Below are 27,748 nucleotides of genomic sequence, written 5' to 3' on the forward strand. Positions count from 1 at the left end.
GGAAACGAACGAATTACGGAAAACTGCTCCCCCACTGAAGAAAAAGAAAAAGAAAAAGAAAAAGAAAAAGAGAAAAAGAAAAAGAGAAAAAGAAAAAGAGAAAAAGAAAAAGAGAAAAAGAAAAAGAAAAAGAAAAAAGAAAAAAGAAAAAGAAGGAAAAGAAAAAAGAAAAAGACAAAAGAAAAAAGAAAAAGAAAAAAGAAAAAGAAAAAGAAAAAAGAAAAAGAAAAAAGAAAAAGAAAAAAGAAAAAGAAAAAAGAAAAAGACAAAAGAAAAAAGAAAAAGAAAAAAGAAAAAGAAAAAGAAAAAAGAAAAAGAAAAAAGAAAAAGAAAAAAGAAAAAGAAAAAAGAAAAAGAAAAAAGAAAAAGAAAAAAGAAAAGAAAAAAGAAAAGAAAAAAGAAAAGAAAAAAGAAAAGAAAAAAGAAAAGAAAAAAGAAAAGAAAAGAAAAAACACCCCACAAAACCCAAAAAAACCCCAAACAACAAAAATTTATGTGAAAAATTAAAAAAAATCGAGGAAAAAAAAACCCCAAACCAACGAAACAAAGCACAAACCCAGGCAAAAAGAAGCGTTCAGGAAAGCGGTGAAGCTTTCGGCGCAGGAAGCGGAGGCAGCCGGGGGCAGCGCGGCGGGGGGGGGCGCAGGCAGCGGGCGCTGCCGGGGGGGGCGGGGGCGGGGGCGGGGGCAGGGGCAGGCAGCGCGCGGCCGGCCCCCCCTGGCGGCGCGGGGCGGCCCGGCCCCGTCGGGGCGGGGCGCGGGGGAGTTTCATTGCGCGCGGGGCGCGGCGTGGGGTGCGGGCGGCTGGGCCCGCGCCGTGGGGGCGGCGGGGGGGGGGGGGCAGCCCCGAGGGGGCGGGCGTGTGCGTGCCGCGGGCCGGGGGCGCGGCGCTGGTTGCACGGGCGGCCGCCGGGATGCGGCGGGAGGCGTGAGGCGGCGCGGCTGAGGCGCGGCGCGGCGAGGCGAGGAGGGGACGGGCGATGCTCCGCCGCCGCGGCGGCTCCGCGCACGGGCGGACCTAGGAGCGGCGGTGGCGCGCAGAGAGGGACGGCTCCCCGGCCGGCCGGCCGCCACCCCCGCCCCGCCGCGATGGCCACCGAGGTGGTGTGCGGGCTCACCTTCCGGCTGCTCCTGCCCGTGTGCCTGACTGCCGGTACGTCCCTCCGTCCCTCGGCGGGCCGCCGGGCGGGTGCGCGTCCCGGGCTTGCGGGACCGTCCCCGCTGCCCGCCGGCCTGCGGGATGCTCCGCGCTCCTTCCTCGCCGCCGCTCCCGCGTTCCGCTGCTTTCCCCCGAGAAACCTTAAACTTCGCAGCTCGCCCCTTGTGTATTTTTTTTTTTTTTTTTTTTTTTCCGGTTTTATTACTCATCTTCGCTTGCCGGCCGCCCGGGGGTGCGGGGCTCCCCGGCCCTTGGCGCGGAGAAATTGCCGCCGGCTCCCCTGCCCCGCGTCGCCCCGCATCCTCGGGGACGGCGTGAGAGGGAGGAGGACGCCGTGCTTGCCCTCCAGGCACGCCGGTTCCTCTGCCTCGCTAGGGTTTGGGGGGCGCTTCGTAAAAGCGGGGAGCGAGGGTCTCTCAGAAGGAGCAAGTCTCTACTTGACGGAGGTTTTCAGGAGGGAGGTTTTTCTTATTTTTGCGCGCGCGCGAGAAATTTCAGTTTATTAAGCGGCGTTACTTAGCAGGCAGCCATCCCAGAAACGGAATATTTTTGGATGGAGAACTGCGGTGTCCAGCCACGGGCGAATATGTTAATATTAATCCATGCCCTCCGCACAATTGGGGGAAAAAAAAAAATATAACTCCGAGTAAGCAACGATTGCTCCTTAGATCGGCAGGACGACGGGCGCGCCTCGAAAGCCGGGGCTGCGGAGGGCGGCTCGGCCGCGGCGGGGGCCGGTGCCTGCCGGGGCGGTGGGGGGCCGGGGGGCGGGAGGAGGCAAAGCGGGGGCCCGGGCTGGTGCCCGCCTCCCGCACGGCGCGGAACGGAGCCCCCCGGCGCTCAGCCCCGCGCCGCGCATCCCCCGCGGGCGGCGGAGCGGTGCCGGCCCTACCGTGCGCGGCCGCCGCGGGGCTCCCGGGCCGGTCCCGGCCGCCGCCGGCCCCTTGCCGGCCGTGCGGAGCGGCGCGGAGGCGAGCGCCCGAGGCGGGGGCTGCGGGGGCCGGCGCCCAGCCCCGGGGGTGCAGCTCTCCCGGGGCTCGCCGGGCTCCCGGGACGGGGCTGCCCAGCGGCCCCCGGAGCAGGCGGCGCGCCCGGGGCTTTGCCCTTGAGCAGCCCCGTGGTGGCCCGGCCAGCATCTTCCCTCCGGCCCGCCCGGGAGGTGCCCCGCCGTTCCCTCCAGGTGCCCTCCGCTGCCTCCGGCTTCTCCTCCGGGAAGGAGGACGCGGGCCCCATCTTCAGCCCCGCCGGAGGCGTGCGGGACCCGAGCGGCTCCCCGGTGCCTGCCGGTGCGCAGCCCCTCTTGCTTTCGTGGACTGGGGAGTGAAAACGCACTTTTTTTCCCCCCGTCGCTTTGCTCTAGGCGGTGTGCCGGGTGCTGTTAGCGGGGCTGCGCGGAGGGTGGGACGGAGGCAGCTTTCCAGCCCGCCGCCAGCACCTGCACCCAATTTCCACCCTTGCCAAAGCCCGCGGCCCCCCTCGCGGTGCCTGGTGTGCTGGGTGCCTGTGTGCTGCACCCCCTGGGTGCCTGGCCCTGGGCTTGGTGGCCACCGCTGGGGCTGGGGAGGCCCCAGTTCCCCAGGCCCAGGGCAGCAGGTGAGGGGCTCCCCACCTGCTTGGAGGCCGTCCCGGTGTGAGCGGGTGTCAGCGCCGTGCTGGCCGGCGTGCGGGAGCGTGCGGGAGCGCCGTGTGCGCAGCAGCTGGGCGGCGGTGGATGGGGCAGGCAGCGGGGTGCCCCCGAGGCCAAGGGGTGGTGGTATCGGGCAAATCTTTCAGCGCCAGGGTTGGGCATCGGGCACCCCCGTTTGAAAGCTGTTAGGCCCCATCTGTATTTTCTTTAATCTTACAAAAGGTGGTTGGATTATGGGTGAGGATGAATTTGCTGGAAAGACAGGTGGGGAGAAGGAAAGATTCTAGAAGATAAGTTGTGTTCAGGTGGAATTTGTTTATACTGCTCCTAATAACGTCGTATCTAGCTGCGATACTCAAATAGTGGAGGTATTGTTCCTTCAGGTGCTCACTCTGGTTCTTGCCAAACTCTATCAAAACGAGTTCAGATCAAATTGTTTTGCTGTCCTGATTCCTGATACTTAGTAATGCAGGGGTACTTTCGCATTGCAGTAATACCTCCACAGATGAAACCGATGTTGTCATGAATTGCTTATGGTCGTAAATCTTATTCATCTGAAGATTAATCGAAATGTAAAACCTGAAGGAGGGACTTCCTGCCTTGAGTATGAAAAAGAAATCCCACTGCGGAGCTTTTGGTTTTGGACCTAGTGATCTTGTTCAGTTGGATTTGGGAGAGGAATTGGTAAATGGACAAACAGCTTTTCTCTCACCTTAATTTACTGTGTCTGCAGGTGTTATTCTTTTCCCTTTTACAAGCTGTTAGCAGAGTCCTCACTAGGGTGAAACCTAGTTCAGCCTGCTTCGCTTCTCCACTTTTCTTGCGTCTGCACCCGAGTTATCCCTGAGCCAATGCTCTCCTCCTTTCCAAAGCACCAGGGAAGTGTTTTGTGGGCTTCTGGAAAAAGGCTTTTTAGAGTTCGTATATCAGAGTGATGGTTTTTTGTATGCCTTACGGTGAGGTTACATCCGCAGCTGAAAAGCTGCCACGAGGACTCACTGCGCAGAGTGATGCCTTCTGTCTCCTACCCCTGTCTGGGCAGTCGCTGTGTCTGGCTCTGCCAAAAGGGTGGAAATACAGAGTTGGTCTTTTGGTTCAGAATCCGTGCGTGTGTGATTTTACAATGATAGATTACTGTAGTTTCTTATCGTTGTACAATGTGCTTTTTTGTTTCTAAGAGTAGAAAGTAACAAGGTTGGAAAGCCCTGACGAGGTGTGTGGAGGGCAATGGCGGCAGTGGCAAACTTGTTAAAAATAACACATCTGCTAAGCCGAAAAATGATTCTTTAAATACTTTAAAAATGCTTAAGGCTGTAAATCCTTAATACTTGAGATACTTTATTTTAAAAGTAAGCAAAATTAAATACTAATACTAGTTATCTCTGCTGGTATGAAATACTCTCCAAGCATTGATTAATACCACGTAACTGAGAAAACACAGTTCATTATAAGATTTTTTTAGAATCAGATCTGTAGCACTAAGGAGTGTAATCTGGTGCCAGGTAGGACTAGATGTATCCATTTAAAGCTCAAGAATGACGCATCTTGAGTGTCTACTGAAGACAGGAAATTTAACATGTGCAAAATGAAAGACTTTGGAGATTGAAAAGCTGATTGTATGCTTATGACTTCACAGCTGATCCAGCATCACGATAAAACCTTATGTTCAGTCTGATGTGAACCTAGAGCTTAAATGATAACTCACAGTAATGTGAAACTGCCTTGCAGATAAAGTACTGCATTCTGTAATAAGACAAAGTTGGATCTGTTGTTGGTTTGTTTTGGGTTTTTTTTTTTTTTTTGTGAGATTAGTGCAATGTGATATTTTCCTGTCTCGTAGTAGTACAATGCTGAAAAAACAAATAATAAAATGGGGGAGAGGGAACTTTTGGCACTGGTGGTGGGAAGTGGGCTTTTTGTGCTTTGTTTTTTAAAGCTGGAGCCTTGGCATAAACCTGTCTCTTTTTTTGCTACTCATAAGAACTTGAAACATGCAAAATGTGATTTGTCTCTCTCTGAAGTAAGGCATCAGAACAGTCTTTTGCTAATTGCTTTCTTTGGTTTATAAAGACTTGAACCACAAAGTTGCAGTTTACATCACTTGATAACAATTTTCAATTATTCTGCTTCCAATTGTTTTACTTCACACACAATTCATTAGTTTTCTTTTAAGCAAAATATTATTATTTTCAAGTAGGGTGCTGGGGAAAAAGTGCTTAGAGAGAACGGCTTTCTCTGATTTTTGACTGATGCTGCTGGATTGCATGTTATCAGCAAATAGGCTGCAGCGAGCTAGCTGCCTGGCCCAAGTGCTTCCCAGAAGTTACACTTGCTTTCTGAACTTTTGAATTTTGACTCAGATGAAGTAAGAATTGTAGGAGCTTCTAGAAAGTTGGGGGTTTTTTTTGAGGAGGTGAGCACAGGTATCAGTGTTTGGTAAGTGATGGCAGGTAAAAAGAAAATACTTCAGAGTTTTTGTAGGTGACAGAGTTCGGATATTAGTTGGAAGTTTTCACTTGTTTCTTCAAGCCAAATCTTTGAACGCCTGGTAAATAGTGGGATTACTCTGATTTCTCCTTTCAGTGACCCTGATTCATCACAATGATATTGAATGAATCACAATGATCATCTCTTCAGGATATAAACGATGTGTTACAGAGAGTATTTTTTAAGGCATACACGGTATTTGTAAAAACACCTCTGTTCAATTGTTGGAAGCGCCTCAGTGGGGCTGAGGTCCTTGTTCTGCCTTGGAAGGAAAAGGTAGATTCCGGCATGCTTGGGTGCTCTTTGACTTTTATTCCCAAATTAACAAATAGTGATGAAAACTTTGGAGGGGAAATATTTGCACTGCTATGTTAGCAGGTACTAAAATACTGTTAAAATGATGTGTTTTAAAGACTATTTCAGAATCCAATACCTCCATATATGTTTTGATGCTTTGAGTTATTACTATCCGCATTTTCTACAGATAGAATAAGTTGGCCAACTCTGTAATATTAAGGCAAGTCTGTGGAGGCAGTGAACCATGCCATGCTTGGATTATTATTTTTTGGGCACTTGTTGATTTCACTGGAGGTGGCTGTTTAAAAATGATGGTACAATATGACATTGTGTTGCAGTTTTCAGGAGACAGAAAGATTTTTACGTGCCAGTGTGTACAGGTGATGTTACGTCAAGGTGATGACAAAGCAATTTGTGATGCAGGATTCAGACCAGATGGTAATTTGTGTAGTGATGTATGTGACAGTATATAGGTATGAATATGTGTGTATACATACATATTTAAAAATGCTGGCATATTTTTGAAGTTGAAGTAAACTTCACATAGTTAGCGAGAGCACTGCTTGTGATGCTTTAAAATTGGCCAGCTACTGAAAAAAGAAAAGGCAAAGAACAATCAAACTGATGATTTTTTTTTTTTTGTCATTATGGTGGCACTGGGGAATATTTATTATGATGTACTGAGAAGAATGATAGGGAACAGCGTGAGAGAGGTTCATGTAGATTTCTCATTACATTTTAAAACCCTGTTGTCGCAGAACACATAAAAATGTTACAGCAACAAAAAGTCTAGGAACCCCTTCAGGGGTAGCATGCTGGAAAAAAAAAAAAAAAAACTTAGATGCCAGTTTGCACAAGAGATCCTAAAATGGCTGTTAGGTTTCCTTCCCCTCTTCAAGTGTTTTAGAGATTTATCTGGCTTCTTTTATTAAAGGAAGTTTTGCTATTTGCATTGTTCAGTGGGAGCAGGTGAAAGGTGTCAAGGGGAAGAAATATATACAGCCTTGCAGGAGCAACATTTACCAGGCTTGTAGGCACAGAGTTAGACTTTCTTGTGCACAAAAAGCAAATGCCATTTGAATCTCTGTGGCTTCCATCTTAGGTCAATTAAGATCCAGAGAAAAGTGTTTTGGGGAGAGCGGGGAGGCAGCAGTTGCCCGCAAGCACAGTGCTCTCTCTCTTCTGTAATACCCATCTCAGGTTGACTTGTCTGCTTCCCCCTAGCACGCAGGCTGGGAAGCTCTATTTAAAGGTGCATCACACAAAAAATGTGAATAAAACATCTCTCCTTAATTTCTTACCACCTCTGCTTATTTATCCCAACCGTTCTGTTAAATGGTTTGAATCTACTTGATGGTTAAGATGAGGTAAAAACAGAACCTATAAATTTGTAAGGCTTAGGGTTTGCCTGGTAGGTAACTTGTTCTACAGACAATATTGAACTTGGGAATGGAAATCAGTGGGAGGCAGCTGATTTGGAGAGAGTTACTTGGAGAAAGGGGACAACTGACCTGGTGACTTGTAGGAACTGGAAAGCGTTTGAATCCTTTATTGGTAGCAGTGGAGCTCACGGGTACCAGCTGCAAATTGTGTCGTGCTTGGAATTTGCTCTCTGTCTTTTAAACTGCAGGTACAACACTGAGCCATATTCTGGTTTTTGTAATCAGAGCAGTCAGATCATAGAATGAAATGACAGAACTCTGTGTATTTTCGGAACGGGTAACTTGTTGTTTTGGGGATGTTTCTGAGGGAGGTCAAGGAAGAGAATGGTACTGTTACTGCACTAGTACATGTGTAGCCACGGTGCTCTTCCATTTCAGATAATTTGCTAAAAGTCAAAAAATGTGGGAGGCAAAAACCGTAAGACAGTAGGCTGGGGGGATGAAGTGCAACAGTTTTAACCACTGAAGAATGAAAATAATTTCATGGTCCAGCTTTACCAGCACGTTTGTTGAAGTAGTGGAGTTGCAAAGGCTGGCAAAAGCAGATCAACTTCAGAATGGCTGGCACTGTTAAAAAGACTCTTGGAAAGGAATACCATTAAATGGATGGTAGCTGAGAGAGACTTGCAAATGATGTACTCCTTCATAACAGTAAAACCTCTTTTGCATGCAGGTAAAGCTGCTGGATGTTTACTCTCTAGCTGCTCTCAATCTCTTTTCTCTTTCTCTTCTCACATTGAAATGATAGCCTTTGTGAAGCTGCAGTATCTTGTTTGGAGGATAACCTTTCACTTGGAGAACATTGGTAACTACTTTCTCCTCTTGGACTGCAGCACTCTAAGAAACAGGCTTTTTGAAACAGGCTGTTTGCTTTCTGTCTTGAAGAATGATGCTAGCAAGTGCTAATTAGTGAAAAAGTCTGCAGTCAAGTAGATTGTGCAAGCCTTTATAATATCTTTAGGCAGTTCTAAAGATACTGTAAGTATGACTTGCTAAGCTAGCAAAATGCTTTGGTTTTGGGTTCTTTTTTGTCCCCCATGCTGCAGCAGATTGGTCAATATTTGTTACCAAATCAATCCATATTTTTTTTCCAGGGTAAAAGTTTTCTTTAACATTACTTTTCTGGTGATCACAGGTCTTCATGCTGTCATCTTGGCAGACCTCTGAAGCTAAGCAGGTCAGCAGCTGGCAGCATGCAGATAAGTTTTCAGAAAAAGTATGCGTGTTGCTGGCAGGAATATGAGTGACGGAGTCCTCTGCTTCTTTTACTGAGAGAAACTGGTACACTGGGGGTTATTTTGTCAGATAAACCAGCTCAAGATTTTGAATATTAAAAAAAAAAAAAAGTCCACAAGTTGAATTATATAATATCTTAATTTTGGTGCATTTGTTAGAAGTGTAGCCTTTGATGCATTATGTTCAGGATGTGGTTGAATTAATGTACTTCTCCTCTTCTCCTGAGAGTCTTACCTGTCCATTTCCTGTCTCGAGTAGGCAGTTGTAAAACCTGAATGTCACATTAAGGTTGCTATTCTGTATCTTAATTTCTTTTATATCTTTAATTCCGACCTGTGGTGTTAGCTTTGATAATATCCTGTAGCAATGAATTCCGTGGGTGAACTCCGCCGTGAATAAAAAGCAGTACTCTTTAATTCGTTTTCAGTTTGTTGCTTCAGTAAATAATCCTTTGGATGGGAAAAAGTATGTATAATCACTTAAATCAACAACAGTCTAGTGTTCTATTTACTCTAACACTTTAGAATAACATTTGCAAGGCATAAAATCAACCGTTAAGATTAACCGTAGAAATCAACAGCTCTGAGTTTCCTATCAGTTGTCCAGTTCTGAAGATAAAGGGATCAGGATTATGTAAATCTGCTATCCCTCATAAATAGAGAGTTTTAGGATGCTATACTTTTACAATCTGAATCATTAGAGAGTGCAGTGTAACACTTCTTCTCTGGGCTCATTCATGCAGTCTTCAGTTTGGAAGCTCTTTTGGAAATGAAGTAAAACTTAAAGAAGTGAGTCTGTGTGTTTGTGAATGATACACTAATCACTCCCTTTTTGGCAAAATATTATGAAGCACAGTACTGCAGACGTTACATACTCTGTCTACTGTTTCCAAGACACTAATTCGTTAATGTAGCTTGACAGAACCATAACTTAAAACTGAAGTATATAAGTGGTATTAGAGTGACGGTCAATTCTGCCCCTTGTTCAGAAGTTGCAAGGAAGACTGAAAATTATTTCCTTAACAGATAAGGGGGTGTCTTCTGGATTCTCACTGGGCTGAAGGATATGCAAACCCTGCATGGGTAAAGAGGTGTTAAAACAAGTGCTGTCTTTTCCCTAGTCATGTTAATACCATTCAATAAACTGTATGCTGATGTGTTTTTTGGTAAAAGTCGTGCTATTAGAGAAATAAGCTCTTGAGTGATTTGAGGAATTTTGTAAGGCCTCTTGCTAGCAGTCATGCATTCCAAGTTGCAAGTATTTGTTTAGTCTTCAACTTTAATTTAGCTTTTGTTAAATGCAGTTTGAGGTTGCAAAGGCTCAGAAAGGAATGATCAGTGAAACATATGGGACAGTCAGCGTACTCCCCCCTTGTAATCTGAAAGTAAGCCTTTCTCCAAATTGATAAATCTCCAACTGTAAAATGTGATGCTGATTACAGCATTACATATCACTGATATTGTTGATGTGCTTGTCTAGGAAATCACCTGCTGACCTCCAGCAAGCCAATACAGTGACATTTACTCTGAATTTCATGTTAATACATGCTCATATATTGGAAAATGTCTGAAACATGCAGTTTGCATAGTGGCTGCACCTGTTTGTGTTGTGTTTTTCTTCCCTTGTTACGCTTGTGGCTTTTTACGACATGTTTCAGAAGAGCAGTTTCCTGGTCACTGAGAATAGATTAATTCATAAGCCAAAGGCAAGTGAGGGAAATTTGTCTTCACAGATCCTGATTTATGTAGAAAACTTTTACTGCCATAAATAAATATTAGCTCATGTTGTCATTTTGTTGGCCTACTTCTATGAGAGTATTGTTAGGCAGTATTCGTAGCTGTAATGTGATTATGAAAATGTGTTTCAATTCATTGGTCCTTTGCTCAGTGCGTAGAATTTTGAAGACCTGTCCTATTACATTCCTTAATAACGCTGCATTTTTTTGACAAAGGTGCATACTTACATCCACTTCTACAAGCTGAAAAGAAACTTTGTCAGAGACAAGATTACTTTCTGGGACGTGTATTGCAGGGCATCTCTTTAGAAGGAGCGCACTCTCAGTTGCAAGCGTGGAATTACAGTTACTTTTTGCATTTTTACAAAAGTCATTGATAACATCAACATTTTCTTTGATGGCAATAATTGTATGTTTCTGCCTAGAAATTCATGGAGAAATATTTATATATTGTCTAAGTGCTAGATTATAAAATTGCTTTCTTCACTTTGTAGAGCTGTGGATCAAAGAAATTCTGTTGTGATACATGTGCCACCAGCCAGAGAAGCTGCATGATCTTTTGATTCTTCCTCTTCCTTCTTTCTTCTCTAGACATTTAACACATGCCAAATTACTGTTTAATTTGGAGAACAAGGATCTGTGAAGCATGACCTGTGTCTCTTATTTGTTAGCTAAATGCTAGGCATGTATGTTTGCAGTATAGTGCTATGTAAATAATAAATTCCATTTCCATAGCTTATTTTCTCCAAATTGAAAGGAAATCAATAAAAAGCTTTTTTTTAAAAAAAAAAAAAAAAAAAAAAAAAGCTTTGGATAAAATGCCAGTACTCTGTTCTTAAAAACAAAGCTTCTGGTAAAGATAATCAAGTTTAGCACTTTCTTCCATCATTTCAGTGTATAATTGAGACAAAAAAGCCCTGGTGTGGTACTGTGTCTATTTGTCTCTTTATGAAAATATGTTTCAACTAGAGAGACTGTAATTGCCATAGTTCATTCTTTTCACTATGTTTCCTCTTATAAACCTGTGTATAGGCTTTGATGTTGCATTTTCTCTGACCTTGGTTGTTTTCTTCTGAAGTCTGATGCCCTGGTTTCATCTGGGATAGAGTTAATTTTCTTCCTAGTAGCTGGCATAGTGTTGTGGTTTGGATTTAGTATGAGAATAATGTTGATAACACACTGATGGTTTAGTTGTTGCTAAGTAGTGCTTACACTAGGCAAGGACTTTTTCAGCTTCCCATGCTCTGCCAGGTGCACAAGAAACTGGGTGGGGGCACAGCCAGGACAGCTGACCCAAACTGACCAAAGGGCTATTCCATACCATATGATGCCATGCCCAGTATATAAACTGGGGGGAGTTGGCTGGGGGGCAGCAGTTGCTGCTTGGGGACTGGCTGGGCATTGGTCAATGAGTGGTGAGTGGTTGCATCACTTGTTTTTTTCCTGGGTTTTCTTTGTCTCTCTCATTGTTTCCCTTTTCATTATAATTATTGTTATTATTATTATCATTATTAGTAGTATCATTATTTTTATTATAATTATTTTATTTTATTTCAATTATTAACCTGTTCCTATCTCAACCCACGAGTTTTCTTACTTTTGCTCTTCAGATTCTCTCCCCCATCCCACCAGGGGGAGGGTGAGCAAGTGGCTGGGTGGTGCTTGGTTGCTGACTATGGCTAAATCATGACAGCTGATCAGGTCTCTTCTAACAGAACAGCACAAAAGCCTCTGCTATGGTTTTAAAGATGTTTTATTAACCATTTTCATAATTGCTGATTAGGAGAACTCTTTGTGATTTACTTCTGTGTTAAATAAGCTTCTCCTTCTTGCCTAATGTGACACATCTTTCTTTTCCTAAGCTTTCATGCACTTCTTACCATATGCTACACTGGTCAGGACCTTTGACCTTTGTTGGGCAATAATGTACGAGTCCATATTACTATAAAAATACATTTCCCTTCTTGCTCCTGAGGAGGGGCCTGTCATTTCCATGGAGTGGAGTTGTGTTCGAAAGTCTTTCTTACGTGAGCCTAGTGCCATGTGTCCTTGTTAGCATGGCAGATTGTACAGCTCAGCTCATAGCTTCACTGTTTCCTTACTCTCAGATGAAACGACCTTCATATTCCCTAAGATACAGCACAGAAAACACAATGGATGGAGGGGAAAAACCTAGCTGGCCACACAAGTCATATTTACTCTGTACCACCCAAGCCTTAAGTTTACTTCCAGCTCCTTTTGAAATAAATCCAATAATCGACTTCACCCCCTTGTTTAATGGCTGGTTGCTCTTAATGGAGGGCCCTGTAAAGCTTAGAAGGATTAGCGTTCAGTGACGTTTATTTTCCATCACTCTTCTTCAAGTGATGCCTTTGTCAGGAGAGAAGTCCCAAGTCTGAGAAAATTGACCCTATTTTACACTTCCTCAACCAGTACAGCGCTCCTCCCCAAGTTCAAATCTTTTGATTTGTTTGACCTTGAAACACAATGTCTATGTGTATACTCTGAGGCAAAATACAACCCAAGAAATACTGTGTATATATACAATTTTATTGATACAATGTATCTTAAAATACCCTTCTTCAGTGTTTAACCTGTCAGCCATTTGTTCTTACTGAACTGAGTCAACAGACTCAATCACCATGCCCATTAGTGTACATAAACATCAAAACCTGTCTCTCACAGCTTTTCATTGTCATCTGCAAATACAGCATCACAGTTGCTCAAAGACCTTTACAAACGTGTTTCTTGTTAATTTGCTGAAAGCAAAGGTTAACACTATTTTTATGTGTGTTTTTAGCAGGTCCTTGCAGTTTAATATATCACTGTGATTTTAAACAAAAATTGCTTTTAGATACAAGCAACTTACATGAAATAAGGCACTGTCAACTTCTGGCAGCCTCAGTAAGCCATTCCTGATATCTACATTTTTATCGTAGCATGCAGACATGCTGAGGGGTGTAAGACAGTCCCACTGTGCCATTTCCAGGGTCTAGAGATGAGGGTTGACCTAATCATTGAACAGTTTACCTCTTCCTGTAGAGAAGTCCACATTAAAATGTTGAAAAGAGGAAATACACAAATCTTGTTTCCTACAACTTGGCTGCTTGGTGATGAGCTATACTGGCAATAGTAAGGAAATGGCAGAAGGTCCCAAATGGTCGTAGTGTGCCTCAGAGGATGAAGCAGTTGGAATTGCTAGAATTGCAGAAGGATATCAGGTTATTTCCTGCCTGTATTTATTGTTACTGTATTTGGGGAATTCCATTTGTTTCTTCCCTCTGTGGAGGAAGCTGTTTTCCTGTTGCCCTTGAAATGGCAAAGTAGGACAATTGTTCCAATGCTACACGATATTGCAAACTGGAAGGAACAAGAAAGTCTCATTATCAGAGTATCCTGCCTGCATAATTAATGCATGTTAGTTGTTGTTGAAATACACTGAAATAAGAATGTAGCAGTTGTTTAAAAAAACAACCCAAAAGGATGAGATAGCTAAGTCATTGAAACCAGCATCTGTTTTGAGGAGAAAGAATAATGTTCTCCTGTGGGGGGAGTAATTCCATAGTTACTCAGTTAGGGTTTCTCACACATTCTCTTGAAGCAGTCAAGGTTGGCTGCTCCCCTGCAAGGTTTCTGGGGTGATTACAGGATGGGCTCTGGTCCATCTCTGTGTTTCCCTCCTCATAGTATGCCCGGCTGGAAGGCATCTCAGTAGGTCTCTTGTCAAATCTGCTGCTCAATGCAACACTGAATTTCAACGTGACTGTTCAGGGCTTTTTCCTGTTGGGTGTTGAAAGTCTCTGAGGGTGGAGGTCTACAACCTCTTCCAGTGCTTAGTTAGCCTCACAGTGATTGGTTTTTTGGTTTTGGGTTTTTTTATTATTTTCCCTTTATATCCTCCCAGCTTCAGTTTGTGGCCATTGTCTCTCAGTACGCATCTTTGTAAAAGGCCTGGCTCTGTATTTTCTATAACCTCCCCTTAGGTGTTGGGGGGCTACTGTGAAGTGCCGTCGAAGCTGTCTTGTCTTGGGGCTGAACGAGCCCTGGTCCTGCAGCTTCTCCTCATGGGGCTTTAAGCCCCGGGTCTAACTGTCTTGGGGGCCCTCCCCTGGACTTGTTAAATTTTATCAACATATTTCTTGTCCTGAGGTGGGGCAAAATTGCATGTGCTACTCCAGATGTGGTTTAATGAGGGCTGAGTAAAGGGGAATAATCACTTCCTTTGGCTATGCTGCTGTTGGTACAGCCCCGTGGCTTACGCTGAGTGCCACAAGGGAGATCCGATCGAAAACGTTTTCACCGTGTTTGAGCGTGAGAAACAGAAAGTAGACATTGACCATTTTCATTGCTCCTTAAAACAAAAAAAAACCCAAACCCCAGAACTTCTAAACTGTGATCAAAGGATCATAAGTAAAAATAAATTGATGTTGGATATTATACCTGAACAGTCAGCATTGGTATGCAGGCAGAACTTGTAGGAATTTTTCTGTCTCGTTTTTGATTTAAGGACCAAAGAATTTAGTCTTTACAGTAAATCCTACGCTCACTCTCCTCACATGAAGTAGATGCCTAAGTATGTTCTTCAAGATGTCCTGGTTATGACTTTTGGGTTTTGGTTCTAAACTGTATAGCAGTGGAAATCCTGCTGTGAGGAATTGTTTCGTCAGTCTTTCTCCAAACTCACTGGTAGCTCACATCCCAGAGAGTCCAGTTTTCCATTCTTGGTTTTAAAAATGAAGTAAAAAAAAGACATATAGCCACAGCCAGTATCTGTAGGACATATTATGATTTGCTGTGTCTTAACACATACAATATGCATCTAGCGGCTCAAAAAGGTCGAACTTGCATTTCTCAGCTGGAAGTGCTGATTATTAATGAATGTTATTCTGTAACATTGGCACAGTCATCTGTGCATGGAATGATGAATTAATACAAGACCTACACCATTTCTTCTCAATTTCAAGAACTATCCAATGCTGGCATTCTCTAAGGGGCTAACTAGCCAGTAAATTATTGGCATTATTTTCCCAGCAATCATGCTCACATACTTGAATATTTTTAATTACTCAGTATTTCTTGTTATTCTGCAGATCACTGACAGCTAATTTGTTTTAAAACCACAGGAAAAAAGCAGTTCTGAATGTTTCTGTATGGCATTCTTTTCTCCTAGATGATCTCCATCCCATGTAGTATTGACAAATTACTTTTAGCAGTAGTTATTTTACTGTTGGGTTGCAATTTTGAAAGAAGTATTTGAAAAGCTGGCTTGCATTCTGGATATATGAAACACTTGGTGCTAGTCATTCACAGAATCTATTGTACTGGGTTTTATAGTTCCAGCAGAATTGTTTCCAAATTTTTGCTTGGAAATGGGAAGATTTATGTATTTCTTTGACTGTAGTGTTTAGTTAACTGTGCTGCTGTTAAAGGGTCAACCCACTGTATATTGGAAATTCTCTTTCATTCTACAAGAAGCATGGGAGAAGTTGCAGTTTAACCATATGAAAAGTTGAACTGTTCATTGCGTGTAGTGTAGCTAGCCTTCATTTGATAAAAGGCAAGTTATTGATATCAGAAGTTACACGCGACTACTGTTTTTTCTCCTGTTCTGTACATGTCTGCCCTTAGGTAACACGTTATTTCAGCATGGAAAACAATAACTGATGTAGTATAATTGTAGCCTCCCAGATGACTTTTCTGAGGGCTATTTATGCTGTTAACTGTTGTAATTGTGGGAAATGTCCTCATGTTTTCTTGTAGCTTAGCATTTGCATTTTTTCACTGTCTGCATCTGTTGGTCCTTCCCTTCTTTCAAAGATTAACACCACCCCCCATGCAACACTACAAATCAAATATGCACTATGTCATCTGAGGATATCATTGCAGCAGCATCACACTCAATGGTTCTTTTTATTTGCTTGCCTAATTTGGCAGCCTATTTCATCCATGGCTCAAACTGGTGTTTTATTGTGAGACCACCTCCTGTTCTAATAGAGAACACTTCAATGGTATATTTGTATGTACAGGGCGATACCAAGATAGTGTGTGTTTTAAAAAGTGGTCTAGAAATATTGGCAATTTTAGCTTTAGAGTTTCATGAAGATTGTGTGTTCACATATTTCTGATATTCTAGTGTGTGTACCTCTCCTAGCATGTGGGAACAGAAAAAGAGCGAAAGAAGATGCGCCTGACTCTCAGAATTGCTGGACTCCATTCAATTTACTGAATCATGTTTGCCTGGGGATACCCATCCTTTTTGCAAATCAGACCTGACAAGTTTCCTGTTTGCATTCCATGTCTGTGCATAAGGAGTGAGTCAAATCTTGCATAGGTGGGGAGAAGGAGCATGCTGCAGAACAGCATTTTACAAACTTGTATTACTACTAAAGGTAGTAAGGTAAATCAAGGTAAACATATGCTATTTTCACATATAACACCTTTTTTATGTTTTTTTTCCCTTGAGGTAGTGCATTTAAAATGTGCTCAGGTAATTCATTCTGTTAGTAACATTTTTTTTAGTAGAATTGATGCAGTTTTGTTCTTCAAAATGTTGATGTTGGTAGCCAGGATTAGTGCACATTGGTTGCTTAATTGATTTTAAAAGATTACCTTTGAGGTTGGCAGATTCTTTAATGTGTGATACAAATGGCGCTTTTTTTAATTCTTTCTTTTTTTTTTTAAAAAAAAAAAAAGTAATGATTCTCTAGGCAATTGTTCAAGAACAAGTGCTGCCAGTGCCAGAAGGTTACTCAGAAAGGCCAGTGTCTTAATTCCATGCATTAGATAATATGTAACATGCCATCTCATCTTAACAAAGTTGAGTAAATCGGAGGAAGATGTAAAACAAAATTAGAAAGAAACTGCTGTTGTTGCTATGTTATGTAACTTGAGATAACTAATCATCAGCCTGTCATTCCCTTCATTCCTGAGGTATGTTTGCATGTAATCAGATTGTTTCTTATAATTAAAGTAAGAAATATCTGAGATTCAGCATCAAAGTCAGCAGTAGCAGTCTGTGGTTAGTGTAAGACCACAAATGATGTCAATAAATTAATGATGTCATGAGTATGCACAAATAGTGGAGAAAGAGACATTAGGAATGCAGTCTCGGGCACAAGAGAAGAAAAGTGTCTTTCATGAAGTACTTAATCAAAACTACATGAGAAGATACTATCAGTGTTACTTGCGGAGCTGTTGTTAGCATGTTAGAGTGAAGTTGTTTGTTTCATGTTGTTTTGTATCAAAATCACGGTAGAAAACATTGCCCTTCAAGGACCACCGCCACAGGCTGTAACATTATTGTCTTTCCTCATGAACACGGAAAAAAGATTCCTTAGGCTGGCAGAGTAGCCTTTGCTGCTAGTCTTTTTTGTTTCTTTTTTATTTTTTTAGCTGTTCCTATCTGGTTGTATCCAGAATAACAGATTCAGGGCCCTCGGGGATGTTGAGTGTTCTGAACAAAAAACACACGCAAATTGTCTCCATAATTTAATACCTTCCTTCGCACTTTCCTTTATGAGTTTTGTTGGTAACCGTGCAAAGATTGCATCTTTCATTGCAGTTTGCCCCAGCTCCCTGTCTGTCAGTTTTGTATTACAGTATAATTAAGCTCATTATATATTTAGATCGCTTCTAAAAGATCAATTACTAATAAGGTAGAGGTAACATAATAAAAAGTGTTATGATGGCCTTGACCTTGTAGTATTTGAATCTGTGTATCTTGCATTGATTTCTTGTGAGTTTTGAGTGGTCAGCATCCCGCAGTAACTGTCTGTCTGCTTTTTTTGGAAATAATGTTAGTCAAATATAGAATGGGTAGTGCTACCTGAACTGTCTTAAAATTTAAAAATAATTATAGCAAAGATGTGATAGGACTGGTTTCTCTGAGTCAAAATTACTGAAAGCGGTAATATCAAACAATTATATCCTAGTAATTTAAATGATGCTCCTGTAAGAGAAATCACAATCCTTTGTAATCATTTAACAAGCAGGGGAAAAAGTCAGGCTTAGCCCCAGATGTGCTTCTTAGGTATGCGATGGAGTTCTGGTCACTTGAAAGGAGTTACTTTTAATGTACCCTGACAAATCTGAAATTGGGGTTAGGACCAAAAGAAAAATCATCTGTGAGAACTTAATTGTATGAATTAGGCGTGAGTATGAAACATGATATAAAGTTAACAATTTAATTAAGGTATGCTATTCATTAGATACCTGTAAGACACATGACTAAGACTGAGTACTGTGATATGCATCGCAGTTTTTGATGGCATCCTAGGAAGTAGCAATGGAAGGATTTAACATTCAAAGGGTCTCTGTACACAGATGTGTTAACAAATCCAAAGTCCCTGTGAGAGAGCTGGCTGGCTACAATGAGAGGAAACAAGCTAATAAAAATTATAAAGACAATAAATATATTCATGATGATGTGAGAGAGATAAATTTGCTGTGGTTAAATCTGGAAAGGTGTGAAAGCAGTTTGCATGGTTCAGGCATGACTGGCACTGTTGAAAACCTCCACGGTGATGACCGTCAAAGACAGCATAGCACATGCAGAAAATAACCGTGTGCTTGGTCAGGAGCCTACTTCATTTTCACTAATGCTCAGTGTCAGCAGGCATAGTGTCTGCCCGGTCTTCTAGTGTCTGCTAAAAATGTACACGAGAATTAATGTGGAGAGGAGAGTGTATTTCTTTCCAAAGAGCTCTCTCTTATCAACTTGTGAATGATTTTGTCTGTTAAAATATTTCAGAAGGGTTTTTGGTTTGTTTGTTTTTCTTACAGTGTTTGTGGAAACATCACCAGATAAACTGCCTAGTTTATTGGCTGGGATGATGATTGCACTGTTCCTTTTATAAATAACAAAACTTCGCAGAGGGAAGTCCAGTTACATCTTTTCTACAGTAATAATGGAATATCTTGCTGATTATGTTGTCTGCATGGCTTTACTGAATTCCTTAATGTGTAGTGAAGTAAATAGGCTTTCAAAAATGTGAAGTTTAGATGTACATATTATTCACCTAGTTTTACTACATGAAGTAGTAGTAGATCTTACTTCCCTTTGTGGTAAATGCTATGAGTCTGTAGCAGAGGTATAATGAAATGTTTGCTCCAGTACTAGCATTGGTAGGTGGAAGAGTTTTACCCTGCGTTATCCTCCCATGTGATATTAGAGAGAAAGGGTGTGGAAATCCTGTCTCTGAAACAAGAGTGGGAGAGCAGACTGTTAAAAATTCAGGTCTAGTGGTGGGAGTGGATTTCATTTTTACATCACCAAAGGGTATATGGACACACACAGGAGGTATTTGAAAGTATATTTAAAGTACCTGGTGGGTGAAATTAAACTCTTTCGGCTAAAGACAAACATATTTCCTTAGTCCACAGTAAAATACTGGGTTATTTTGTTCAGTTGCATGGGGATATGGATATTTTCTATCCTTCTAGTGTTATTGTGCACTGTCTGATCCTTCTGTTTATGCTACAAAATTTATTTAATAATTTTGGTAACAATGAGGAAACATAATTACTCAACTTTGCCTGAAGAGATTGACTGAGTAGAACAAGTGCCTACTTGCTTCTGTGGTGGGTGTTAGTGTACATGTTGATAAACAGTAAAGTGTCCAGTACTTAGGTAAGTATTATGCATGATTTTTCCTTGCTATTAGTGCTATTAGAGTATACAGAAGTTTATGTATTGGGGGGGGTGTAACATTTTTGCTGTGTGAGGCTCTTTTGAAGAACCAAGATGGATCAAAGTACCAAGACAAACCAAGATAGATGACTGTTGTTTTGGCCAGATTTCAGAAAAATAAATATTCCTCTGAAGATGTAACTTTGTTAGGGTTTTACCTTTCTCCTTTAGAAACTGCATGTCCTCATGTGGGAGCCGGTCTGCTTCTGAGCTTGCCATTTTTCTGAAAGAAAGAGCCGTGGGTTATAGTGATTGTATTGATGTGACTACAGAAAAACAGTCACCTTCATTGGAAGCAAATTGAGTTACATTTGAAGAAAAACAAATTGAGTGTAATTTACTGACCTGCTGAATGTTGTCACAAGAGAGGATCATTAATGAGAAAGATAATTATAATAATGTGATTGTAATGAGATCGTGTGTTTAAGCCCACTTTATGAAGGATTTGAAGGCAGGCAGATAAGGGCAGTTAAGCAAAGAATAGGAAAGAAGGCAAATGGAGTATAAAAGGTGAGAATACAGAGAATGAGAAGAAGGAAGATGTTAGTAGAGCAAGAGATGGGGTAGGAGGTGTTTTTAGAAAAGAGCGAAGAAATCACTGGCTGTTTTTTTGAGAAATGAGAAAAGGAGTAGATGGGTTCAAAGAGATGAATGAGGCTTGAAAGCAGGCTAGGAAGATGAAGATGACAGCCAACTAGGCCAGCTGGGAGGCCAATAATAAAACCAGCAAATAACACTGTCAGTAGAAAGTATGTTAGTCATGGTGGCCAGCAAGAATGTGTGAATCCCAGAAGTGACAGGGAAGGAAGTGACAGGACTTCCATGAAGGACTGAATGGAGCAGAAGGGATACAGAAACAGAGAATCAAAGATTGCATCCAAACTAACAGGCAGTGAAAACAGAAATGGAAATCCAGAAGAGAGACAAAGGTTAGACTTACTGTATTTCAGAGAGTCTCAATTTGAGGAGATAACCAGACACACAAGAAGAGACATCAAAAGTGATAAATGTGAGGTGGTGCTGAAAGGAGGGAGTGGGGAAGTGTGTGTATCTGGAAATTGTTGAGGATGGGCTTTGGTATTTGGGGCTTGTTTTCTGATTTCAGGGGTGAAGGGTGTCACTGTGGAGATGGTGATCTGGTTTTGTGACTTACATCAGCTTCTAGTGCGGTTCAGAGTAATGTGCTTTTCCCAGAGATGACTGAAGTTTGTGGAAGGATCCATGGTAAATATTCTTACCTGTTGCAACTTGACCGAGGTACAGACCCACCTACTTTTGGAATCAACTGATTCTGGCTTGCATTTAAAAAACAAAAAATGAAAAAAACCCACAAACAAACAAACAAGGTGTCTATCGTGCTAGTGTATTTTTTATTTCATTCTAAAAGTTATTCCTAAATATGGTTTCTTTCCCTGTTCCTGCTCTTCTCTCCATCATGTGTCCTTCTTTGGGCTCTGTGGCCCACAGAGGTCTCTGGGATGCTCAGTGGTCTGCATTCCTGCTGCCGTCCTTCCTCCTCACCCCCTCTTGGTATGCGATGTCTCCATGACAAATGGTGGAGATCAAAGTAATGGCTATGACAGTCTAGGACTGGCTTCTCAAAATTTGATCATAGTAGTGTGCATTGCTATGGGAAGGGTGACTTTAAAAAGTGAAGTAGAGCAACTGCCTGACTCAGACCACGTTGAGCACAAGTGTTGGGGGCTGGATGTGGCCCCTGAGACCTGCTCCCAGCATTGCATGTGGTGGGGTGGCTGTGGGCTTGGGGGCTGTCACCAGCAAGGACGGTGGTCTCTCAGCAGGTGCAGGGTCTTGGTGCCTGGGGCTGAGCACTCGTGGAGATGATGCGCACGGCCATCAGCTCAGCAGAGATGGGGACTTGCTGTCCCAGTGCAGAGAGCCTCCCCTGGCTCTCCAGCCCGAGCCCTGGGGTCCTTGGGGCTGCTGGTGTGCGGCTCAGGGACGCTGCCCTCCTGCTGATCCTGGGGGTGTGCTGCATGTCACAGGCATGACAACCCCTGCCGCATCCTCAGTGGAGAGAGACCCTGGCTCCTCCGCCTCCTCTTCCTCTGTCATCACTCACGCATGACGGCCGTTGGAGTTATCACGGTTTGTCGCTTAGGGCAGTGGTCTGTCCCGTTCTTCTGTCTTAAGGGTATTTCAGAGTGAACCCAAGGTTGCTGGGTGCAGTGAGCTCTGAATTAGGCAGTCAGCCAGTGTCAAATACATTCTTATTTTATGAGTCAGAGGCTCTCTGGTTCGTAAAAATCATGGTCAGTCTTATCAGCTGCAGTCAGCCAATAATGGTGTTCGGTGGTTCACTTGCCCAGGGAAGAGTCTGCTCAGTTTTGTCTTATGTCTCTGAATTGTATTTTATTTTTTGCTTTCAGAGAAGTATGCTCTTTCTTATGCTTTGTAACAACTTGAAAAAGAAAAACCATGTCATGACCACATAGAGATACTTTTTGTAAATTAACTACATTCTTGTATTTTTCAGGAAATTTGTTTTTGCTTGGGAACATTATTTTAGTCATCTCATGTCTCACTGGGTTATGACCTTATTGTACTAGTGCAGCAATTAGGTCTGTAAGTTTCTTCTCCCAGGACATGTAAAAATAATTAAGTGGTGCTGTCATACACCAACTAAAAGGATTTATACAAGCGCTTTTGTTTGGTGTTTCATATTATATCACTGGATCAATTTAATTTTAATAAAATGCTGTACATGCCTGAAACTTCGATTCTTATAGAATTTTTTAAAATTTGGACATTACTTTGTTGACATGTACTTTTTTTGTTCAGAGAGAGAAGAGTTGCTTGTTTCTTGGGTCTTCTGTTTCACTTACTGTCTGTACATTTTATTATAAGGATTCTTTAATAATATTTCAAAATAGTAACTTTGCTTTCTCATTTCTTGTTTTTTTCTTTTTTTTTTTTTTTAAATATGAACATTTTATGGCAAAACTTGAAGGTGGATTTATTTCAGTGATCTCAGGGAGGGAGAAAACCTGCTGAATTTTTAAACAATTATTTGCTTTGAGAGTCTTGCATGCTACTGTTTTTGAAAAACAGAACATGTTTATCTGGACAATTGTGAAGTACTGAAATGAGAGAAACTGTTGCAGCTATGACTGCAATGCTCTTGGGACTCCTTAGCCTTGTCTCCCCTGGGAAGCTAAGTCTTTGCTAGAAATTGTTGGGTATTTTTCCTCTTTCTTTGTAGCTGTTCTCTTAGAAGAGCTTTGAATGCTAGCATAGGCTGATTAGAACAGTTTTCTGTAAACATGTTGCTTTGATTGGATACATGCAAAACCTCAAACTGAATTTACATTTAAGGCAAACATAGCTGAGCAGTGAAAAAGGAATCACCTTAATTTTTAGAAAGTACTAAAGCATGTATCTTATGCATCCTGATTTGATCAAGGGTACCTCACAGTAGATTTACTAGGTGTTATGCTGTTTTTCTGGTGGAGAACGCTGCAGTCTGTGAAAGAAAGGAAGAATTTTGCCCTTCTGTGATGACACGAAAAGTGTATAGTCAGGGACCAGATGTATGTGGAAGAAAAGGTACATTTGTTCTGAAGTTGAGAGGGAGAACATGAAAGTGAGTGCACGGGGGGAGTCACTAAGTGGGGCAGAGGCCATTTATTGATTTGGCAGGAAGGAGGAACAAAGCTTTGAAAGGGAAGGATTTATGTAAACTGAGTAATGCATCTTCAGATTTGCTTGTTAAGAGTGCCTCATAATAAACTGTAGGGTCAGGGTGCCTCCTTCACTGCTGTATCAAGTTTTTTGGATTCTTGCTTCTGAAAGTGTCAGGTTTTTATATGCAAAACAATAATTCTCAGGCCAGATAACAAATTATGTATGCGGATCAGCATTTGCTTGTGTATAAGTAGTGGGTTTGCTGATAGAAACATGGTGTTAACATATTTTAATGGATGTGCCTAGAACTGCTTGTATGTTTGTGAGCACAAGTAAGGAAGGAAATCTGCTTTTAAAAACCCTTATGGTTATCAGTGGCTAGGCACTGGAGGTTGCATTTACATCTGTTCTTTTAGGATGCTGTCACGTTTCTTTCACCACAAGTAAGTTGTAGGTCCTGTAAGACTTTCAGAAGGTGCTGTTCTTGTTACTTGTTTTGTCATTAAAATAAAGTTGCAAAACGCTAGTAACAACTAAGCATCCTTTTTGTTAGCACTCCAAGGAATACAGTATATATTAACAAGAAACAGCTATGAAAAATGCATGAAGTGCCAGGAACTACTGCAAACAAGGGTACTGTAAACAGAGCCATGATAACCTGGTACACTTAGAGAGAGACTCTTTCTGTGGTAAAACATCAGCCCATTTTATTGCCAAAAAGGGAAAAGGAAAAAAAAAAAGGAAAACTCTTTTTCTCTTCTTCACCTATCTACACGTGTTCCCTGAAGTCTGTCATCTGTTGGTTCACATTAACTTGCATATCAGCGCTGCACTTCAGATGCACTTCTGTGATAGCCCATCTTTGTGCATTCTTAGGTATGTTTGAACTAGACCAGGCATAAAGCTGGTTTCTTTAGGGACCTTCTGATTCGTAAATGCATTCTGCTAGCACAGAATGAGGCAACATATGGTGTCCACACAAACATATCAAACTCCACTTTAAAGTCAAACTTCTGTTTGCCCTTCTCTCGAGTTCCTTGGGAATTCTTTTCCAGGCCTTCCATCACTTTTGCAAGTGTAAAACCCTGTTAACTCCCAATGAAAATTTCTTCAGAGCCAACCTGTGCCTTTTTTATTGTGGTACAAAAAATACTTCTTTAGCACAAATAGCTTTTGTTCCCTGTTCACTCATGGCTTTAATCTCCTGCCTGTTACATGTTTACAGACACCTGGTATTTCCTCTGTCGTTTGGTTGTCTTAACAATTTGAACTCTTTTATTGTTCCCTACGTCTTCTAATAATCATCTGCCTTACTTTGGGCTGAAGGAGGACAAATAAAAGTTGTACACGCCTGTCTAGATGAGGTTTTACCAGTGACTGGTATAATTGCGTACCTATTTCTTGTAGCAGTGAAGTTGTCTTTTACGACACACTCTCTTCCAGTATAGCTGTCATACTGGTTTTGTTTAATCTGCTAATAGAGCAAACACTGTTGTTTATAGCCACCCAGCCACATTTACACCAGCTTGTTTTGTTGGTATTAAGTAAGTAGTCATTCTTTTTTGGTGTTACTAAATGTAATCCCATTCCTGTTCTTTCAGTCCTCAGGATCACGCGGTAATTCTGGGAGGCTGGTATTTCTTCGTATTGACTGTACGTCCCAGCTCTGTTTTATTAGCAAGCTTCATTATCACTCATATTTTAATTGCAGTCAACTAAAAAAATAGGAAGGCCCATGACAAGATCTGTCCTTGATGAACTCTGCTAATGACCTTTCTGCAGCTGGAAAGTACTTCCAGTATTACTCAGATCACTTCTTCTGTAGCCATTTCCATTTTGTACTTTTAACTCTTGTTTTAATTAATTTCTCATGTAATATATTATCAGCCACTTCAGTGAAGCTGAAATAGAAACAAAGACTTACTGCAATTGTCTAGACTAGTTAAGAACCGTATTATGTGGGTCTGGTTTTGGTAAACCTGCGCTTGAGTTTTACACCTTTCTACGTCTGTTTTTCTTCCCTTTGGAGCTGTTTGTAAGGTTTTGCATAGAATCCAAAAGAGGCTGACAATGTTCTTTTTTTTTTTCTTTTCCCTATATATTTGGTCTTCTCTTCTTATGCTACCTCTCCTGATTGATGAGCTGATTAGTAGCTTTTCCTGCTAGATGAGCTTTATTCATTAATTCTTCCAGTGTCAGGGATAGACATTATTTGATCTCCTGGTTTGAAGAGGTTAAACATCTTAAATTTCCCCACCCCCATGTACATGATTTTATTGATCTTTATTATTTTGTTGTCTTTTGTGCCCCAAATGAAAAAAGGAGGAAGGTTTTCATTGGAGATCTCTAGCCAGAGTTTTTTTTCCAGCTGGTGATACTATTTCTTAAAAATTTATGTAGCCAATGAGTTGAGCTAATTCAGCCCTGTCTCCTCTTTTTGGCCAGAGGAGCTTTTCACCAGGCTTAAATTATCATGCTGGCAATAAAAATACCAGTAAAATGTATTGCTGCAGAGTGGCTGAATAACGGCAACACATCACTGGTAGAGCTGTCAGATGTGTGGCTCTTACATTATGCAGGCTATTTACTGGCTGTCATTGCTAACCTGCTGCATTGTGTGGCTGGCATGTTCCCATTTCCTCCAGGAGTAACCAAAACAAAGGTGGCATCGACAGCTGCGCACCTTGGTGTGCTAACAGCTTGCCCTACCATTTAAAAGCAGGAGAAGGTGCTGACAGATGGCATGAATGAATTACCTTAGAAAACCACCTGAAAAGAAACCCTTCTTGCCACATTAACAATTAAAGAAATAGATGAGAAAAATCATCATCCAGACTAATTATTTCTCTTTTCTGCGGAGCAGGCAGGGTTTCCCTCCTGCAATGAAGGACTGAGAGGTCCTATATATGCTTATGTGTTTCTTTGTGGAGATTGTCTGCTTGCTTCAAAGTCAACCACAAGGGTTGCTAGAGAGAACAAGTGAAAATATTTGCTCCCCCCCCTCATTCTGCTTGGGCAAGCATGGTGCCTTTTATAGCATTTCCACCCCTCAAGAGCACAAGGCAATAGCTGACCACTAAACTTTGATTCTGCTTGGCTCTAGCTTCAGTTTATTGATTGTCATTCAGGAGCAGAAAACAGAATTTGACTTGGAAAGCTGATTTTTCCTGCTTACAGATACTGCAAAGCCACATCATGGGTGGTGGGAAAGCTCCATCCATTCCACTCTGGTGGGGAGTTTTAAAGTAGAGGAAATGCTAATGAATTGTGTTAACTATTCTAAAATATTTTTTCCTAAGTATTCCCAGTATTAATGATATTTTTCTCTGATTTGTTTTCTTTGGTGGAGAATGAATAAACAGAAAGGATTTTTTTTTCTTGTTTCATATATTCAGTGTTATTTCTGTCCAGTGTATTTGTTTACCTGGGGTTGGGTACCTATGCAGGAGGTAAGTCTTTATGGCATCAATATAATTTTAATATAGTTCTTTCATAGAAGAAAGAAAACAAAAGGAAGGAGATTGGAGATTCATTTGGAAGAAAATGTTATAAACCCAGAACTTGTTTTTTTCTTTTTTTTTTTTTTTTCCCCAAGACTTGAAATTCTTACGCAAGAGCTGGTCTGTTCTGTCATATTTACAGAGAAGAGGTGTCCTTATATAAGACTTCCTAAATTTGCCTTTCTTTAATTGAAACCTCCTGAATGCAGACACTCTTAGCCAGTGCATAACTGGTATTTATGTTAGTTTGGTCTCTGTTCCGCACTGTGCCCATGTAGGCACATTATTGCCAGCTCTCATAATTTTGTTTAGAAATGTAACAATATTTCATAGTATTTTTAAACTCCAAGGGATCAGTGTTACGTGCAAATCTTCCTCACTCTTTCTCCCCAGGAGAGAAACTTCTGTATGTGAGTATATAAATTTAAAAAGAAATACTTTTGATGAACAAGTCTGATACATCTCTTTTTATATACATGTGTGTGTATATATATATTTACTCATGTTTTTTGTGTTAGGGGCTGACATTGTGGAATATCTGTTGGGGTAGATTTCATTGTCATTTCAGAGCTGTATCTTTGAATGTTGTGAGCCTGAAATTTATGAGTTAAAATCACCTACGTAAGCAGCAAAGTAGAAGTGCTTTGTCAGTCAACCATTAAATGGCCACTTCTACTTTCGCAAATTTGATTTCAACAGGTATGAAAAGTGAATGCAGTTAACATGTAGATCAGCTGACTGCAGCCATATATTGGAGGATGTAACAGTGTTTATAAGTTGCTCTTAATAATAGTTTTGTTCTCATCTTGAATCTTTCTGAATAATTTGCTTTTCAGGGTAATTGGCCTCAGCTCTCCCTTTGCGGAAATGTAACAAAACGAAGTTTTATCTTTGTTCTGAACACCAAGCAAATACAGTCTGTGGCATTATAGC

The 27,748-nt window shown here is 41.6% G+C and overlaps 1 protein-coding gene across 1 annotated transcript in view; it reads left to right on the top strand.

The window, feature by feature from the left end:
* The first annotated feature begins 1,088 nt into the window (after positions 1-1,088).
* The window catches only part of PIEZO2 (piezo type mechanosensitive ion channel component 2), a 326,809-nt gene continuing 300,149 nt past the window's right edge, over positions 1,089-27,748 (top strand). The window contains exon 1 of the mRNA XM_075704850.1: positions 1,089-1,150. Coding sequence (XP_075560965.1) covers positions 1,089-1,150 — 62 coding nt within the window. The remainder of the gene's footprint in view (positions 1,151-27,748) is intronic.

The sequence above is a fragment of the Pelecanus crispus genome, chromosome 2 (genome assembly GCF_030463565.1).
Source record: "Pelecanus crispus isolate bPelCri1 chromosome 2, bPelCri1.pri, whole genome shotgun sequence".
In the NCBI taxonomy this organism is placed as follows: domain Eukaryota; kingdom Metazoa; phylum Chordata; class Aves; order Pelecaniformes; family Pelecanidae; genus Pelecanus; species Pelecanus crispus.